Source organism: Phyllostomus discolor, chromosome 4 (genome assembly GCF_004126475.2).
Source record: "Phyllostomus discolor isolate MPI-MPIP mPhyDis1 chromosome 4, mPhyDis1.pri.v3, whole genome shotgun sequence".
Taxonomy (NCBI): Eukaryota; Metazoa; Chordata; class Mammalia; order Chiroptera; family Phyllostomidae; genus Phyllostomus; species Phyllostomus discolor.
The window spans coordinates 124395010-124414693 of NC_040906.2; the positions used below are offsets into that span (position 1 = coordinate 124395010).

The window sequence follows — 19684 nt, forward strand, 5'->3', positions numbered from 1 at the left end:
AAATGTGTCCAAGAGGTTCTACACAGTTCACTTTAAAGTTCATGACTGCTTTAGCAGGTAAGTTTTTATTAGTCTTCTCTACCCAGCACACAGGCCCCTGAGCACTGTGGTGAGAAAGGAACTGAAATAAACCAGAAATTTCCGAGGGAGGTCTTGAAATGAATGAAGCTATCACACCCTCGACTTGTAGCTACTCTGTCCACGTGTCCTTGTGGGAAAAGAGAACTGCAGAATACCTGTTAAATATCTTCTCTAGGGTGAATAACCCATTAAAACATGAAAACAGCTTCACTGAAACTAGCTTCTGTGAATCTATCACAAGGCATCCAAAGTAGGAATGTGGGTCGGGCCCCTCGCCCAATGAGCAGCTTCAAACAGCAGAGCCTAAGCAACGCAACCGAAAAAGCAGAAGCAGAAAGCAAACACGTCCACCTGGCAAGATTTAGCCCTAAGATCATGAAAACCAAACCGTACCTTTCTTTAATGAGCTGGTAAAGATTTTCCTTCATGTACTCAAAGATAAAATAAAGATGATCATTTTCCCGGATAACTTCTTTTAATTTTACTATATTGGCATGGTTGAGTTTCTTTAAAGACTAAAGAGCAAGGAAGAAAAACAAAAAATTAGAGAAAAAAAACCCTATTGTTGAAAAAGAAAAGTACCCTATGTATAATATACTTAGGAAGAAACACCTAAATCTAAAACCACAGAAATACCACAATTCATATTTTAACGACAATTTAATAAATGGTGTTTCTATGAAATCAGTAGTAACTTTACATGGGAAAACTATCTTGATGAACTGTCTGGAAGGTAAATTTGACCTTAACCAGTATTTCTGGCTGCCATCAGCACCGGGCCATGGGCCAGGGCTACCTTTGGTGCATTCCATCCAGATAACAGAATCCCCGCCCGGGAAGCGGAGACAGAAATCACTTGGCAGGTGAGGCTTTGCCTGTTGTAGTACAGGCACACCTAGTTTTACTGCACTTCACTGTATTGGGCTTCCCAGATGTGGCATTTTTTCCAAATTGAAGGCAAGACCCTCCACCAGCAAGAGATTACAACTTGCTTTATTGCTGTGCCCTGGAAATGAACCCACCATGTCTCGGGGGTGTGCCAATATTGGAAAAGGCAGCTACTTTGGGACAAAATCACCAGTTAACAGTCTGCAGACATTATGAATAAGAAATTGTTCAAAGAGAAGCCAATAGCCTGATTCCGTCAACTCCCATCTGCCTCACGAGCGTCCATGAGACACGCAACACTCCTTACGATGTGGGTTCTGGAGGAAGGGAAGTGCAAATTTCATTGGAAAGGCCCTGAAGTGATATGGGAGACATATCTCTGCTTCCAAGGGTAGGAAAGGCAATAAAAGTCAGGCACGAGGAACAAGAGGGTGACTCAGAAAATGACGCGTGACCTTATTGCTCAGCCTTGCACACAGGCAGCTGTCCTCCTGCAGGGACACACATGTGAGTGCGTACAGCCACATGCAAACTATTTTTTGCTTGCCTCACTATTTCTGTCACTGGGGAGCAGCAGTCCTGTTCGTGGATAATGACCAGAGATGCCTGGCCACTGGTTTGCTCACTAGCTGATTAGAATCTGATAGACTGGTTCCTTTCAGGAAGCCTCAGAGGGCCACTCTGGCCAATGGGACAAGCTCTCTAATTCAAAAAGCCTCTTCCTCACAGAGAAGTAAGAGAAGTGAGTATAATCCAATAATAATACATTGTAAAGCCCTCTTTATCTTTGAATGTCCTTAAAAGGACATTCCTTTTATAAAACAAACACAATGTCTGAAGATGAAAATGTCAACATTACAATCCGGCTCTGGAAGGACACTCAGTAATAAGGTGGTACCCCAGGGATCAGAGCTTGGGAATGTGTAATATGATCAAGCTATTTTGAGCAGCTGGGCGGAGAAGACTATGGCCAGTGAATGAGAGCAAAGTAAGACTTTTCTGGAGCCTCTTCTCTAAAAGACAAGCTCCTGCCAACATGCTTCTCCAGCAGGAAATACTCAGCTGCTTTGGTCAAATGGACTGATCCTTCTAGAATGGCCCAGCCAGGCTGATTGCTTCTTTTAGCTGGTTGCATTCCTGGTTCTCCTCGGGTAACAAAAACAAACATTGCTTAACTTGTAAGTAGTATTCATTGGACTCTCACGGTTTACGGCCATCTTTTCTGCCTGTTCGCTTCAACTGCATCCCCAGCAACAGCTGAGATGTCCAGTGGATGAGCAGCGAGTTTGTTCAGAGGAAAACGAAGTTTTAAAAGTTTTCCAGAAGAGAACTCTGGGCAAGGAGTAGGATACCCTGGGCTGTTAGCATGAAGTGTGTTCCGGCATGGGTTCCTGGCCCGAGTCTGGGAGTGGCTCTCTGCTCTTGTTTCTAAGGGAGGCTCAGGAGCAAGTTAAAGTCTGTATTGCTTTAATACAAAAAGAATTAATTTTGTGTGGAGGACTTCATGTGATTCATTTTACAGAGATATATTTCCAGGGAGAATGCATCTTATTTTGGCTCGGGAGAGGTTTACAAAGGAGAGGAAGAGGCAGGACAGCTGTATCAGTGCAGAGAAGCAGAAGTAGCAAATTAAACCCGGGGCAGCAGTCTGAATAGGGACTGTTTCTCCCAGTGTGAATGAATATTCTTAACTATTAACACAACTACAGTAAGTACTCATTTAACGTCATCGACAGGTTCTTGGAACTGCAGTGAAACAATGTACAATGAAACCAATATTATCACAGGGTCACTGATATAAACACAAGTTAAGTTCTTATGGCATCTCACCAATGCTATAACAAAAGGACGTGAGACAAAAGGACATTATTTGAGGACCTGCTACAACATACAGAGCCCCAGGGATCCCCTGGGCACATGACACAGTGTCTGCCCTTCAGAGGCAAACAACCTAATTTAGAAGAAAGGACACAATACATGTAACAAAACAAATTAAGATCATCTTAAGGGTCAAAGAAATGACAGAGACAAGGAACATCAGAGATGTTTCAAGAAGGAAAAATGATTAAACCCTGAGTAGTCAGTGAGTATCACTAAGAAACAGCAAGACCTAGACAACACAGTGGGAGGGAATGGGTGTGTCAGAAGGAGAGCCCTCACAGGTAGGGGTGTGAGGGTGGAGTGTATTGTCTATGTCTGAGGAATAAGAGTCGCAGAAAGATGCCCGACTCACGTCAGCGGAAAGTCGGTGGTAGGTGGGCAATGGTGGCAAAAGGGGTGATTTGGAAGGTAAGGAAAGGGGTGAAAGCTCATAGGGAGAGGGTGCTGAGGCTGATTACAGAGAACAGCAGGCACATTCACAGACTGAAGAGAAGGAGCCAGTAGGAAGAAGTTTAAACAAATGGAGAGGTACAACATAGTCAAAAGGTGAGAGCAACCCCAGTGTCCATCAGTGGATGAATGGATAAGTAAAACGTGGTATATCTACACAATGAAATATGATTTAGCCTTAAATGAGAAGGAAATTCTAACGCATGCTACAACATGGATGAACCTTAAGAACATAATGCTGTGAAATAAGCCACTCACAAAAAGATAATACAAGCATTTCTCAGAGATGCTGTGGGTTTGTTTATAAACCACTTCGATGAGCAAGTATTGCAATAAAGTGAGTTGGAGGATTTTGGTCTTGCCTTCGATTTGTACAAAATGCCACACCTGTGAAGCACAATAAAATGAGGTCTGCCTGCAGTGCGTGATTCTACCTGTAGAATGGTGGTTGCCAGGGGCTGGGGGAGGGATCGTGGGGAGTTATGCTTAATGGGTGCAGAGTTTCAGTTTTGCAAGATGAAAAGAGTTCTAGACATAGACAGTAATAATGGCTGTAAAACAACAGGAATATACACTTAAAAATTGCTAAGATGGTAAATATGATCTTATTTGTACTTCACCACAGTTTGAAAGAAAAAACATTAGTGGGAAACTATTGAAATCTGAATAAATATGTGATTTGCTTAATAGTAGTATACCAAGATTTAATATAAATATATTCAATAAGAGCATTAGTGTTATCATTTCCCCCCTTTCTTTTGCATCACTGAAACCATTCAAACAGAATGACTACATCAACAATAAGTCTAAGCGTGTATAACACTATTTTAATGGACTATACATAAATTATTCCCTACTGTATTAATACATACCTTAACCTCCCGAAGATTCATGCATTCCTCCCAGGAATAAAACTTTCTTTTCATTCTAAAAAAGAAGAAAGAAACAAATAGTATGCTTACTCCCAGTCACAGGTTAAACTTTATTTTGAAAAAAAAAGTTTACGTCCTGAAACTAATGAATAGTGCTTAAAATTGGATTTGATTTCTATCAAATAGTATAGTACCCAACACAGCATTCATTTAAAAATCTGGCAGTGCAATCAGTCCTGCATCCCCAAATTTCCCAGCAGAGGCGGTGCGGGGCAGCCCGAAGAGGCCTGGTCTTCGTTCTTGCTCCGTCACTGATAGGCTAACCTTACCCAAGAGGGTGTCCTTGATTCTTGTTTTATTTAGACCAGAGCTGTCCAACAGACCTTTCTATTATGCTGGAAATGTTTTGTCTGTCCAGGACAGTGACCACTAGACACATGTGGCCACTGAGCACTTGGAATGTGGCTAGTGAAACACAGGAACTGAATTGTAATTAAATTTACATTTAAAGGCCACACATGGTTACTTGCTACCAAGTTAAACAACACAGTTCTAGGCATGCCAGTACCGGGGTTGGCAAGCCATGTCCCATGGGCCAACTCCACTCCACCATCTGTTTTTCTATAGCCCATGAGCTAAGATGGCATTTATATTTTTAAATAGTTGGGACTGAGAAGTCAAAAGAAGAATAATATTTTGTGGCATGTGAAAATTATCTGAAATTCAAATGGCAGCTTCCACAAATGATGTTTTATTGGACTACAACCACACTCATTCATTTCTATGTGGTCTATGACTGCTTTCACACTGCACCAGCAGCGCTGAGTTGCGACGGGGGCCATATGGCCTGCAGAGCCTGAAATATTTACTGTCTGGCTCTTTACAGAACACGTTTGCCAACCTCACTATGGAGTCTGAGGACAGAAAGAGAAGCCTGTGAGCTAACCAGAAACCCGGGTTTCAAGGCTCTATTGTTCACCACACTTGAACCACACTGTCTTGTTTGAATCTTCCAGCTGCCTTGTGGAATAGGTGCGGCAGGCGAGGCAACGAAGAAACAGAGAAGTGACACGATTTTCCCAAGATCTCACTGATGGCTAATAACAAACTTTCATCTCCCCACATCACTCTGACACTCCGCCACAGATGTCACAGTGTCTCCTGGTTGAGTGACCGATTCCTTTATTCATGCCCCAAATAATTACTTAGCCCCTCCTACGTGGCAGGGACTTTGTCAGGCACTGGGGATACAATGATGAGAGAGACATCCCTCGTGGAACTGACATCGTAGCAGGAAGGCAGGTAATTAATCATCTTCTGTACTGAGTGCTATGAAGGAAAGGCACAGGGCATTGTGAGAGGGGGCCTAGGCGACCTAACCTTGTCAGGAACATTCCCCTAGGGAAGTGGTATTTCAACCAAAACCTGACAGATGAGTAGAATTTAGTCTGGTAGGAGGCAGGGGAGGGGAAATACCAATGTGAAGGCTTGGGGCAAAACTGTACTGGTGAGTTCAAGAAGCTGAAAGGCCAGAGTGGCCAGAACAAAGTAGGCAATGGGTCGTGATAGGAGATACGGCTGAAGAAGACAGGCAGGGGCTGAACGAGGCAGCTATTTGTAGGTCCCATTAAAAACCGGGGGCTTGATCCTAAAATGGCCAGAAAGACACTGAAAGCTGTCTTAGTTTGAGTCCCCAGAAAGCAGAGCCTGAGGCAAGGACTCATTCAGATGCAGGGAGGTTATCTAGGAAGTGATTCCAGGAAGCCAGGGCAGGGAGCAGGGAAACCGGTAGGAAATCCATTAAGGGTGCCTTGCTGAGCTGATACCAAGGTGGGCAACTGGGCCTCAGGCCAGCTGGGGACCTTCTCAGGAACTGTGTAGAAGGCACACTGGTTGAGAGTGTCCTGCGTGTACTTGTGGAGGAATGCTGGTGACAGGTGTGAAACTGTGCACCAGAGCACACTGGAGTCGGAAGACATGATGGGGCAGCAGGAACACAAAGAATATTCAGCACAAATGGTTTTAGATAATTAGATTTACGTGTTTAAAATAACCCCTTCTGACTGGACTAGATCGGGCTAAGAATGGAAGACTGGAAAAGCCTACAGAGGAAATTATTCCAGGAGCAGAGGTGGTAAACGATGATGGGTTGAAAGGGAGGTTAGCAGTGGAGTACAGAGAGGTAGGTGGGTCACATGCAAACCGGTAGTTAGTAGTTAGAACTGACAGGACTAGTGGACCAGCAAATGAGGAGAAGCCAGGAAGACTCCCAGCTTTTGCGGGGATGGTAGTGTCATTTATATCAAGATGGAATACTGAAGAAGAAACAGGTTGGGAGCAAAAGCAGAACATTGGATTATAAATTCAGCTCTAGGTATGATGAATCTGAAGTGTCTAGGACATCCAAATGGAGATGTTGAGAAAGTACCTGGATGCAAACGGGTGTGGCAGACACACTCCAAAGACCCCCATCTCCTCATATTCACAACCCAGTATAACTCACTCTCCTTCAATAACTTGCTTCTAACCAACAGAATATAGCAATTAGAAAGGATATCATTTCTGTGCTTAGTTTCAAAGAAACAAAAAGATGTGGCTTCCACTTTGGTAGAAGATTCTCCTTGCCTTCTTGGCTCCCATGTCTTGATGAAGTAAGTTGCCTCCAGTCAACAGCCAACCAGGGGGAACTGAGGCCCTCAGTCCAACAACCCAGGAGGTACTAAATGCTGCCCATAATCACGTGAGGGAGCTCAGAAGTAGATCCCTCCTCAATTCAGCTTTAGATGAAACCGTACTGCCGGCCAACACCTTGACTGCAGCCCCATGAGAGACCCTCAAGCAGAGAACTCAGCTAATGCGTGACCAGACTCCTGATCCACTGAAACTGTGAGGTAGTTATATCAAACTACTAATTCTCAGGGTCAACTTTACTAATGCAATGAGTCTGAACTCAGACTGCAAAGGGCAAGTAGGGTCAGGGGAAGAGGACAGTAGTCACCAGACTACCGTAAGTGTAAATGGTTCAAATTAGTTACTTAATTTCTCCGAGTTTCAGTTTCCTTTTCTAGGAAATAATATGTATTAACCTGCTTGTTACTACCTCACAAGAGTACTGTGAAAGTACTCTTGAACACACCAAAAAAGTACTAGTGCTGTATGCTAAGTGGCAACGTATTTAAGACCGCCCCAACGTGAGCATCCCAGAGTGCAAGGCCCCTGACCCACAGCGATTGATGTCTGAGTTCTTCTCCTCGCTTCCTGTGCACTCTCCTCTGGAAATGCCTCCAAGACGAAGAATGGCGAAGGCAGAGGTAAAGCAATGTTGACAATGTACAGCTGAGGATAAATTCATGAGAGTGAAGGAAAAAACTTACTTTTTAATGGCAATCAGTTCCCCAGACTCGATGCTTCTTCCCAGCAGGACGGAACCGTAGGTTCCATCCCCAAGCTGCCTGATTGTTGTGTATCTATTCATGGTGTGCCCGAGCAGGCCGGACACTCATCTCAGGGCCGAGGGGGTTCAGTCCTGCAGCGGCGGCGGGCCTCCCCGGAGTGTAACCAGATTTTTCTGTGGCAGCACCCGCACAAGGTATTCAACAGAACGGGACTATATCCCAAATACATATTTTCAAAGATCAGTCTTCTGCCTGTAGAGAAAAATCAAGGACAAGGATAAATGCTAATGTATAGTTTGAGTTTCTGTACTTTTATAGTCTAAAGCGAGAATCAGCAGACTATACCCACTCCCCGCTCCCCCCCGCCCCCGCCGCCACCTGTTCTTATAAATAAAGTTTTATTGGAACACAGTCCTTCCCACACACTTGCATATGGTATATGGTTGCTTTCACACTGTAGCAGCAAAGCTGAGTGGTTGTGACAAAGACCCCACAGCCCACAAAGCTGGAAGTCTTTGTTTTCTGACCCGTTACAGAATAAGTGTCAGCCTCTGATCCAAACAATGCTCTTTAACAAGTTTTTATAAAACTAGAGAAACCATTCTTGGAAAGTGCATTTTTCACCAACTCAGAAATGAATCAGCTGCAAGTCACTGCTTTTTTGTTGACCTCTGTAGACAAACCCTACACAATAACTATGGTCAATAAAATCTGCTGAGCTCATGCTAAATATATTGTGCTCTGTAACTCGGCTACAATTAACAACGTAAACATACTAAAACCAAGAAATGCTAAAATTAAAGTTCTCCTGATTGAGAACTTACATGTGCTCCATGATCTATTTGTGGCAACTAATAATATTTTTACTGCTGGATATTCAGAAGCCAAACAAAGAGCGAGTCATTTTTTTCAGGACTACTTCTAGGCTTGCCTCTTTTAAAGTTATTCAGTTGAGGTTTTTTTTTTTAATTAAAATTGTTTTCAGTTGTGTTTTTTAATACATCATTGATTTTTCATTTATAAAATTGACAGTCATGCCATCTGCTTATAACAAAGAAAATGTGATAATTCATGTGAATGCAATGCCTTTATATAAACATTAATAAAATATAAATACTTAGATAATAACAATAAAGATATTTTTAAACATAGCAATTTAATTATCTGAAGAATCAGAAAAGATCAGAAAATAATGATTAGAAGTGTGTGACCTTCTGCATCTAAATGCAAACCCAGTCTATGCGGCTCCTTCTTCCAGAACAATTCTTTCTAACCAATGACTATAGAAGGAAAGAGAGAAAGAAGAAATTCACTCTTAAGTATGCATCACAGTACAACTTGTTACAGACAAAATTTTCTGCTGAATGCAAATATTAGATGACAGAAGTCTGAAGAGAAACAGGATATCTGCATAGTTTCAAAATATCTCTAAGATATTTATGAACTTCAAAGAAAAGGATGGTAACTCTGCAGGGAAAATCCAGCAGGAACTGCTTTACCCAAGTGATCAAGACCAATATCACCATTAATGAGACATACGGTCATGTGCCCTGGACATGAAGCTCTGAGAAGATCATGACATCACAGCGGTGTTTTTGTCAACAACACAGAACCTCACTCCACCCATGAGCAAACAGCAGACAGACCCAAATGAGGGACATTCTATACACAAGACTGACCGATACTCTTCAGAAGTGTCGAGATCACAAAGGCAAGGGCAGACTAAGGAGTTGTCACAGATTGGAGGCAATTAAGGAGACATGACAATTAAATGCAATGTGAGATCCTGGATAGGACCCTTGAACAGAAAAAGGGCCTGAGTGGAAAAGTTGGTGACATGTGAATACTGTCTGTAGTTTAGTTAGTAGCATCGTGTCAGATCTAACTTCCTGGTTTTGATCATCATTCTATGATTATAGATGTTACCATAAGGGGAAGCACTGGGTAAAGGATTTCTAGGGACACTCTGTCCTATTTTTGCAATTTTTTGGCAGTCTAAAATTAGTTTATAATTAAAAATTTTTTAAAAATCCAGCTGTGTGAAGGCTTTGTGTGACCTTGAGGACCTTGAGGACCTTAAGAAGTGTAAAGGTTATGTCTGATTTCACATACTCTACCATTTCATTGGAAGAGACCAATCTCCCCAAGCCAGACTCATTTGCTTTCCCCCAGAACCATTTTAAAGCCACTGAGGGGCCGCCTTCTCCTTGCTGTTGAAGCTCTTCAGGATCAGACTCCTACAACTTCCTTCAGCAACTCTTCATAGTGACATATTCCATTGCTGGTAAATAAATATTTATAAAGCACCTCCAGTGTGACAGACCCTATGTTAGCATCTGGGGACACACCGACTAACAAAATGTGGTTCATCTTTTAAAGAGCCTGCGGTCTCACAGCAGGGGGTAAGAGTAACTGGAGGCAGGGGCAGACACGTACTCAGGAATACACACTAAGATATTTCAAGTATACCTAGAGTACAAGATGTGGGGAGAGAAGGAGGGCAGAGGCCCCTGGCTTCCAGCTGGGTCTATTACAGCTGGGCTCAGGAGGGCAGTAAGGATTCACAAAAAATTGACTATAGAAAGAAAAAGAAAAGTAGGTGTTGTGTAAGGTACTTCTAAGCACTCCAAGGAGCACGAACTAAAGCACAGGCGCTTGGACCTGCGGTGGAGGGAAAGGTGAGGTGCTTGGAGCTGGAAGGAGGTAACCCTATAGTTTGGTTTGTGGGGGGCCTCAGATGCCGTTTTGAGAAACATGGCATTTGACTAGCTCTTGCACTAAAGGAGAAGAAAACACCTATAAGGCCATTATTGGGTCAATGGGAACAATTGAAATACGGATGGCAGATTAGTTAAAGCATTGTATCTGTATTAAATTTACTGATGATGCCTGTCCTGTGGTTCTCTAAGAGCGTATTCGGACTGTTAGAGAGAACACCCTGAAGGATTTATAAGTAAAGGTCCATGATGTATGCAGTTTATTCTCCAGCAGGTAGAACAAAAAGTGTGTGTGTGTGTGTGTGTGTGTATTTGGAGAGAGAGAGGGAGTGCACAAGCACACAAATAGGGTAAAATGTTAACAGCAGGTAAATCTGGCTTAAAAGTAGATAGGTATTCTTTGTACTATTTTTGTAACTTTCCTGTATGTTTGCAATTTTCCTAGATTAGAAGTTGAAAAAATTATCCTCTAAATGTAAAGGAATGGAATCTTTAAAAAAAAAAAACACATACATATATTAAATATTTTACTTCAGCTTAAACCATACAAATGTAAATTTACTTAATAAAAACCTAGTATTAAGTTGTTCATAAGGCAGAGTGCTATGATACATTGTGGCTCGTCCACTTCATGATTAAAGCTGTGTCTGTCTGGGATTCAAGCTCTGTCTCAACATAACATACAACGAGCATTTGGGCTACAACATAGGCAATTTGGGGCCCTGTGTTTGTTTCTTCTTTTTCCTATTGATCACCATTTATTTTTGACATGACAACATGATTTCTACATCATTCGTAATTTCATTTTCCAACAAATTAAAATGCCCGAAACACTGTTATGTCATCCCCCTAAAAAAAGTCATTGGGCCCTGGCTGGTGTAGCTCAGCAGACTGAGCGCAGGCCTGTGAACCAGAGGGTCACAGTTTGATTCCCAGTCTAGGGCACATGCCTGGGTTGCAGGCCAGGTCCCCAGCACGGAGAGCGGGAGAGGCAACCACACACTGATGTTTCTCTCCCTCTCTCCTTCCCTTCCCTCTAAAAATAAATAAATAAAATCTTTTAAAAAATCATTGGAACTTTGATTTGTCAAAAATCAGCTAACTAATCAATCACATGCTTCATTAAAAAAAAAGTAGCCCTGGCCACCATGGCTCAGTTGGTTAGAGCACTGCTCCATAATCAAAAGGTTGCAGGTCATTCAGCTCCTGGTCAGGGCACACACCTTGCAGATTTGATCCCTAGTCAGGTGCAAACTGGAGGCAACCAACTGATGTTTCTTCTCTCTCCCTTCTTCTTTTTAAAAGTAATGAAAAAAATGTCCTCGGGTGAAGATAAAAAATTTAAAAATTTTAAAAAAAATGTAGACTTTGACCTAAAAATAATGCAAAGTCAAGTAAGATTGTTTTTTTTTTTTAAACTAGAGCATAACATGATCAGATTTGCCTTTTGTAATCCAATTTGTTAGAATATTTTTCTTAATGTCCAACCAAAACTTGCCTATTGTAATTTAAGCTAATTCCTTCATGCTTATTTCTTTGTGGATATAAAGAAAATATCTCACAAAAATCTGTCTCTATATATGAAGTTAGTAATCACATGTGTGTCTCTCAGCCTTTTCTTGCTTTAATTACACAACTTTCCTCAAAGGACCTGTTTTCCACTCCTTTAATTATCTCTGGTGTTCACCTCTGAATCCTCACGCATTTCTCCATCTCCTTGATGAACTGTGGTGACTAAAACTTAGTAACGACCCACGTGCCAGTAGGGATGTGGGCTCTCTCCCACATTTTTTTTTGCAATGGCATTATACTAATGAATCCCATCTATTAATTATTAATCATAGAAGCCTTTCTTTGATAATTAATGTCCCACTACTTCCCCATCCACTTAAATTGTATAATTGGGACAATGCTTTCCCTCGATGATCACTGGGAAAACTACTTGTAAAAGCATTAAGAACTTGATTGAAATTGAGATAAAGTGGGTCATTCATTCAACACACAGTCGCCCTAACAATTCTTTCTTGTTACAGTTTTTCATATTATTATAGAACAAAATCCAATTACTCTGGCAAGCTTTCACTGTCACCATGGCTTGGAAGTTGCTTTTTCATCTTGATATCTCAGGTAATTGATTTAGGTAATTGATGAGTAATGATTGTATAACAGATGAGACTAGTGTTTCTTCAGGCTGAGATGCTAAGCATTATGCAAGGCTTTGGGGACACATTATGGATAAGGGTCCTTCCTCTCCATAATTCACAATTGACATGTACATGAAAACTGTAGAAAGTGCAATGGAGACCATGATAGAGAGAACCTCCAACTCTTGGGAGACAGGAGAGGTCTGACAACCCTTCAGAGAAGCAGGAGGACTGAGGTACTAAAGAATGAGCTCAGCTTTAATATACACAAAAGGGAAAAAAGGAATGAGATGGAGGAAGCTGTGTGCAGAAGGTTGGCGGGTACAGGGCTTGGTATGTTCATGACTGGGCAAAAGCCTAGCGGTTCGTTCCCTGGCTAAACATTAGAATCACCTGGGGGAACTTTTAACACGTACTGATGCCCAGGCTTCACCTCTAACAGTTAGGTCAGGGTGACCTAAAACTAATACAAAATAATATTGAATATAAACTGCAATTGAAAGTGAAGTTAATTAAAGAAGAGTTAGGTCAGGGTGGGACTGAGTTTCAGTCGTTTGGAAAGTTTTCCAGGGGACTCTGATGTGCACCCAGCGTGGTGCAGGACGGGGCCAGGGCATAAGACCCACGGCCAACAGTAAGGAAATGGCAGGAATGGCCTGGAACATAGGGTGGGGCCCAGCCATGAGGGGGTATATACATTTGCCATGTAGGAGTTTGGTTTTTAACCTGCAGAGGGAAGATCTCCAGGGTTTCTAGGCAGGGAAATGACATGAGGAAAATCCCTCCTGGAGACCAAACAGATGTTAGAGAAACTAAAGGTAACGAGACTAGTGAGGTAGGTACTGAAACATTCCAGGTAAAATACGTCCAATGCCTCAACAGAGACACTGGGCTGGATGAATCTTAGAAACAGAAGGAGCCCCAGGCTTGGGTTTGGAATAGAGAATGTGTGTGTATGTATTACTTGGAAATGTGCAGAGACAATGAGTTCTGTCTCCTAATGTGCTAAATTTGAGGTATGTGTAAAATCCCTCATTGGAGATGCTCCATGGGCAGCTACAGGTACTTCTAAGGTTGATCTGTTTTGTTTCCAAACAGTGCATTACTGAGGTTCTTCCCAGGAGCACTGGAACAAGGCTGCTACAGTGCACACGTCTGGGGCACTCCATTCACACAGAACACTCCATGAATATGCCCTCTGGAGTGCTCCAGCTTGGCGGCCAAGGCCCCAGAACAAGGGACATGACAGTCTCAACATACGCCTGAGTTACTGCTCAACTTCAGATGGCAAACCTCAAGGAAAATATTAAAGAACATACTGAGGGGTCTAAGTGAATGCACAGGAAGAGCAGTTGAAAAAAACACAGGAAAAGAAGTAAAAAAACTTAGGAAGCCATGGTAAAATTGTTTCAAGTGTACAAAGCGGTATCAGGGAGAAGGATGAATTACAGAACCATGACCACTATCTGAACTTTCTATTCTCTACTCCAGTGTGTTATTTCCTATCCTAAAAAAAGAAAAACTGAAGTGGTATTATTCAAATTAGCATTAGACAAGAAGTTTCATTCTACCCATAGTCAATTCTGAGCGTGTCTCAGCAGGAAGTGGTCAAACACATTTGAGATCAGTGGTGTTTAGCTGTTCATCATTTCTGTGGTGGCCTGAATGCAATGACTCATGTCATGATCTGAAAGTGAAGAACAAAAACTCAGGGCTCAGGGAAGACAACAGAGGGACAGGCAATGCACTGGGAAAAAGGAGGAGATGGGGGAGAGGCCACTGCTGCTCTACGCAAGAGCCATTCTCCTCTTCTTGCTCAGGTTATAGAACCCTGATTTTATTCAAGCCTCAGTCTAATAAGGGATGTCAGCCACCTACTACAGCCCTGGGCATAAACTCTGATCAGCTTAAGCCAAGCAAAGCGATACCACTTCTACTAAAAATTGTGGAGGAGAGAGGCTGTGGCTCTGACAGACGAGATGGAAAGCAAAGTGAGCTGATGAGGGAAGACAACAGCGTCTGACAAGGAGCCATTCCCTGATAAAGACAGCTGACAAAGAGGTTGGCCTGAGTTTCTGCCTTAAACATGATTATATAAAACTGAAATTTAGGGCTCAGGCAGCCTTCTGGTGACTATAAGGGGTGAACTCTAAAGACGAGAATATTTTCTTTTAAGGATGGACAAAAGAAAGAAAGAGAAACGGGAACGGGGAGAGGAGAGGCTGAGTGGTGGATAATATCACGGGGCTGCTGCATGATCCCTGAAAACATCTGCCTTAGATTTCTTGTTATATGACCTAATTAACAGTGGACTAAGTGTACACTGACTTAAGACACAAAATTCTATAGGGGAGGTGCTAGAGACAGATCAATCAATCAATGGATCAATCATCTGTAGTAAGCAGGGTTTTGAAAGCTGAAAAAGGTTAGTATAGCTGGAGACAAATTAGAAGAATTCTCTGTTGACCTAAGGCTCAATTTTCCACCTACCACTATCTGCTTCTATTTTGGAAAAACATGCAACTACAAATCTTTTGTCCTGCAACAAGGAGGAGTATCCAAAAGTAGCCCTGGGTACCACTCAGGGTTGTCTGGACAACTAGCCAGCTGGGAAGGGGGTTCTTTTCCCCCGAGTTTATCAAAACTCAGCTTCTCCTGGGTCTTGAAGGTCCCCACATTCGAGGGGTATGGCTTTACCAGACAACTGCTATCTACAGCTGGCCCCTAAACCCAGACTCCGCAAATCATCTGATTATACCCACGCCACCTGTTCAACAGAGCACCGCGGGCCAGCACAGCTCTCCATGAAGATAGTGAGAAACTGGGACATCCAGGCCTCTCTTTCTTGCTCTCTTGATTTGAAAGTTTCTCTTGAAGAACCTATTCCTTAATTCACACTGTGTGACCTTGTGGAATTTTCTCCTAGTCCTGTGACAGGGCAGGGGGGAATCATGCAGGGATCCCTCCTGGCACAACAAATGGGGTTCAATGTAGGGCCCACTCTGTATGTCACCAATAGTGAAACTTACTACATATGGCAACAGAGCTTAAGTTAAAGGCAACCACGGAAATCAGAAAACGTCCCCAAGACTTCCATACAATCATCTGAATTAAGGCAACAGTGGTTTTCATTTATTCAAAATTAAATGTTTTAGGAATGAAATCAGAAGTCTATGTTTACTTACCCAATGAACAACGAAATTCCTTTTTGAAATATAGAGAATATTTCTCTACAATTTTGCACAGTGGACAAGACTTCACAACTGTGGCTGAAACCTCTGAATATGACTTTAGCATGTGGAGATTCACACTGTGTAGACCAGAGGCTGCAAACTGGCAGCTTGAAGGCTGAATTCAGAGGTATGTTTTGAATCTATATTTAAAAACGAGAAATTTCACATAGAAATCCAGATTTGGGGCTTCTCTGGGAAAACTGAAGGGCTAACAACACAGGATCCTCAGCTTTGTTCGGTGACAAAAAGCTAGAGAAGGGCAGTCACCATCCCTTTACACTGAGCATGAACTCCAGCTCACTGCAGCCCTCATCTCCTTGTTGTCCCTAAAATAATTTCCTTCTCAGTTCCCAAATATTTTTTTAGTCGCCATTTATTTTTATGCCCGAGAGCCACTTGCTTTACTGGAAGAAAAACATTTCTCTGTCCCTATGCTGCTATCCAAAGTGACAAGCTAGCTCTGTCTGGTGTGGCTCAGTGGATTGGGCGCAGGCCTGCGAACCAAAGGGTCACCGGCTTGATTCCCAGGCAGAACACATGTCTGGATTGCGGGCTGGGTCCCCAGTAAGGGGCACATGAGAGGCAACCACACACTGATGTTCTCTCCCTCTCTTTCTCCTTCCCTTCCCCTTTCTCGAAAATAAAATCTTAAAAAAATATATAGTATACCCAGTTAACTCTGAATTTCAGATAAAAAACAATTAGTCTAATTATGTCCCATGTAATATTTGGGGCATACTTATACTAAATGACAATTCATTGTTTATTTGAAGTTCAAATTTAATGGGACATTCTGTATTTTAAAAAAAGGTGACAAACTAAAAGACAATCTGTCAGCAGGAGAGGGGGGTGGTTAAGGAGCGGAGGGATTGAGTAAAAAGGATAAAGGACTCATGGCCAAGGACAACAGTGTGGTGACTGTGAGGGGAAGAGGACTACATAATCATGAGAAAAAATATAATAAAGATTACATCTTTAAAAAAACCAACCTGAAAAAAGCAAAAAACCTCATATTTGGAAAAAAGTGAAGGAAAAGAAAAATTGTTCTTTATTTAAAAGAGCAGTTCCTCACTGCTTAACAAGCACACACCTAGCTTCCTCGAGGCCTTCACACTTCCTCCTCTGCCCCCGAAAGCACGTGAGCTCACAGCTCCTGGTATGGGCAGGGAAGGCTGCTGGAGGAGGGAATGGAATGCAGCGGCCCATCCATTAGCTTGGGAATTGGCCAGCACGCTCAGGGGCAAAGAATTAACTGGGATAAATCACTCTCTATAACTTACCTTCCTAATATATCAAATAAGCCAAAAAGCTACTATTAATAATTTTAGTACTTATAATATATACAGTACTATTATAATTCTTGGCATATATTAATCCATTCAATCGTTACAACGATAGCCGGTAAATACTGTTTTTATTATCATCCCTATTTTATAATAAGGAAACTGAGGCATAAGCAACTTGCCCCAGTACTATTATCATCATCCCCCCATTTTATAGACAAGGAAACTGAGACACCTGTCCCAGGTTATACAACTAACAAGTAGTGGGACTGGAACAGGAACTCGGGCTGATTGAACCAAACTCAAGGGAAAGGCGGCAAAAGATCCAAAGACTATGAAATCTTTTGAGGATCTGAGAATAAGAGGAATTAGAGGAAGTACTTTGTAGCTCAGGGTCCAAATATGGAAACCAGCGATGTGGCCATGTTCTAGTTGGCCTCATTCTGCAAACAAACATCAGTCAGGGAGCCCAGCGGGGACCTCCCCAGCAGTGGAAGCAAAGTGAACGCAGACAAAGCGGGGCTGGGCCCCAGTTCCCAGGTGGCACAGACTCCCCCTCTGACTCTGAGTCTCTTGGTCCTTAGGTTTACTTTCTATAAAATTGGGACATTGGACTTGATGCAGTTAAGTGGTTTCTTGTCCAAATGCTCTGTGATTCTGTGACTGTGTCAGGAATCAAGTTTGCATTTGTCTAAGAAAAAAATGGGTCATTGGCCCTGGCTAGGTAGCTCAGTTGGTTGGAACATCATCCCAACACGCCAAGTGTTACTGGTTTGATCCCCAGTCAGGGCACATGCAAGGGTCAGCCAGTGAATGCATAAATAAGCAGAACAGCAGGTTGATGTCTCTCTCTCTCTCTCTATCTCTTTTTCCCCATAATACACACGAAAGCTAGCAAAGAGAAGAGAATTCCCCAGAGGGACCCTGTATGCTACAGGCTGTTTTAACACTTCCTTTTCAGAGAGGGACAAGTACCCCCTGCCTCAGCTGGGCCCCAAAGTTCAGCATCTACAACAATCACTCTTCAAAGCCTCCTGCCCCAACCTACACAGACACAGCTAATAGTGTCCTCAGTGCCCTGTCCCCACCTCAATGTCCCCACACCTTCTCCAGTGGTCAGTGACAGGCAGACCCCCCCCCACCCACGCATCAGCCAGCTCACTCACCACGCCTCCTTCCTCTCTGTGTTCTCACACCTCATACTCCGCTTGCATGTAGAAGTTACTACTCAAAGACTGTCTGACTGGCCAAAATGTGAATTTTAGTCTTTCCTATTTATCTTGTGGACCACCCTTGATAAGTATCTCAAAACTCTCAGTGCTTCTAGTTCTTCATGTGCAAAGTAATGCTGATCAAATTGTTTGTCCTACCCAGAAATGTTCAGAAGTTCTGAAGTGGAAGAACAGTAAAATACTAGAGAAAAGCTAAGGCAGGCAGGCAGGCTGTCTGGGCCCTCCCACCACAATGCTGGAATCACTGAGTCTCAGCTGTATCACTGAGAATAACAAATAGGCCCCCTCAATGTGGTCAGAGAGGGTCTTTGGCCTTTGGAAAGGTTTTACCTAACTAACAAAGAAATACAACTTTATTTCACTTTCAAAGAGTTCCAGCCTATCTTTGAAATGTAGATGATGGTTTCCTGGCTAGGCAGCATTGAGGAAAACTTCCTGTAGATCAGCCCCAATTCCATCCCCTCAGCTACAATCCTCAGTGTAGGCAAAAAGCATCTGCTCGTACAGGGTGCCCTGCTCATCCCCAGGCTGGACACCAGAGACTGGGCCCAGGGACCACGGTAGTGGTTCTGTATTTTGAAATCCTGATAGGCACTGAATAAGGGCCACTATTACTCCTTTGTTAAGCTAGGAGACAGAAAACTCTTTGCAAACACAGGCTTCCCTGAGAGTTATGGCTTACCAGCCTGCTGACCCATTAAGACTCTCATGAGAAACTTTCTCCCTTAGCCTTAATTGTTTTACACTGAAAAGATTCCATTACTTTCATCTGTCCTCATAGGAAAACTGGATCGTGTGCAAAATCATTCAATGGTCCTTCTCATGGCACTTCTGAGTTCCATTTTTACCTTAACCAGCATGTAATTAATTACACATAAAAATCCAGGTCCATGGATGTCATAACTTGACAAGAGTAAATTAATACTGTTAATTTCTTTTTAAAAGGTACTAGAAATAGTACATGGGTTCATATTTTTTCTCTCTAGAGCACAATTCTTCTTCCCATGTATACATTTTAGCAGAAATGTTCTCTAAGTATTTTGCCTCTTGTATGAGTGCTTTTCTCTATATTGGGGACAGCAGCTACCAGGCCAAAAGAACCTTCTTTATGTGGAACTCACTCTGCCTTTACCTTGTCAAAGGAGTAAAGGTGCTTTCAACAACAGCATCCAGTGGTGAGACAGAGAAGATCAGTTCTCTGGTGCACCTCTTCCATTCCCCAGAAACTGCTCCAGGTCTTCACCTCCCTCTCCTCCATCAACCCCAGCTTCTGAGTAAAGAACTCCTTGTGCACCAGGGCCCTTAATCCCCTGGAAAAGCGTCACAACATCCCATTGCTGCTTCTGCAATACCAAAGGGTGCCCATGCCCCAAAGTTTAAAACAAAGTCTTCAATCACTTGCAGATTATCTCTAAACTAGGCCATCATTCTTTATTTCTAAAAGCCATCATTATTTCTAAAAGCCATCATTCTGTGGCTTTTGTGGACTGGAAAGGACTGCAAGGAGA

General features: G+C 42.6%; 1 protein-coding gene across 3 annotated transcripts in view; it reads right to left on the reverse strand.

The window, feature by feature from the left end:
- CILK1 (ciliogenesis associated kinase 1) overlaps positions 1-19684 on the reverse strand; it is a 51648-nt gene that overhangs the window by 26145 nt on the left and 5819 nt on the right. For all 3 annotated transcript variants that reach the window (XM_028509109.2, XM_036024239.1, XM_036024240.1), the window contains 3 exons: positions 7547-7819; positions 4173-4227; positions 475-596 (listed from right to left, as the gene is read on the reverse strand). In XM_028509109.2, coding sequence (XP_028364910.1) covers positions 475-596; positions 4173-4227; positions 7547-7647 — 278 coding nt within the window. In that variant the 5' untranslated portion in view covers positions 7648-7819. The remainder of the gene's footprint in view (positions 1-474; positions 597-4172; positions 4228-7546; positions 7820-19684) is intronic.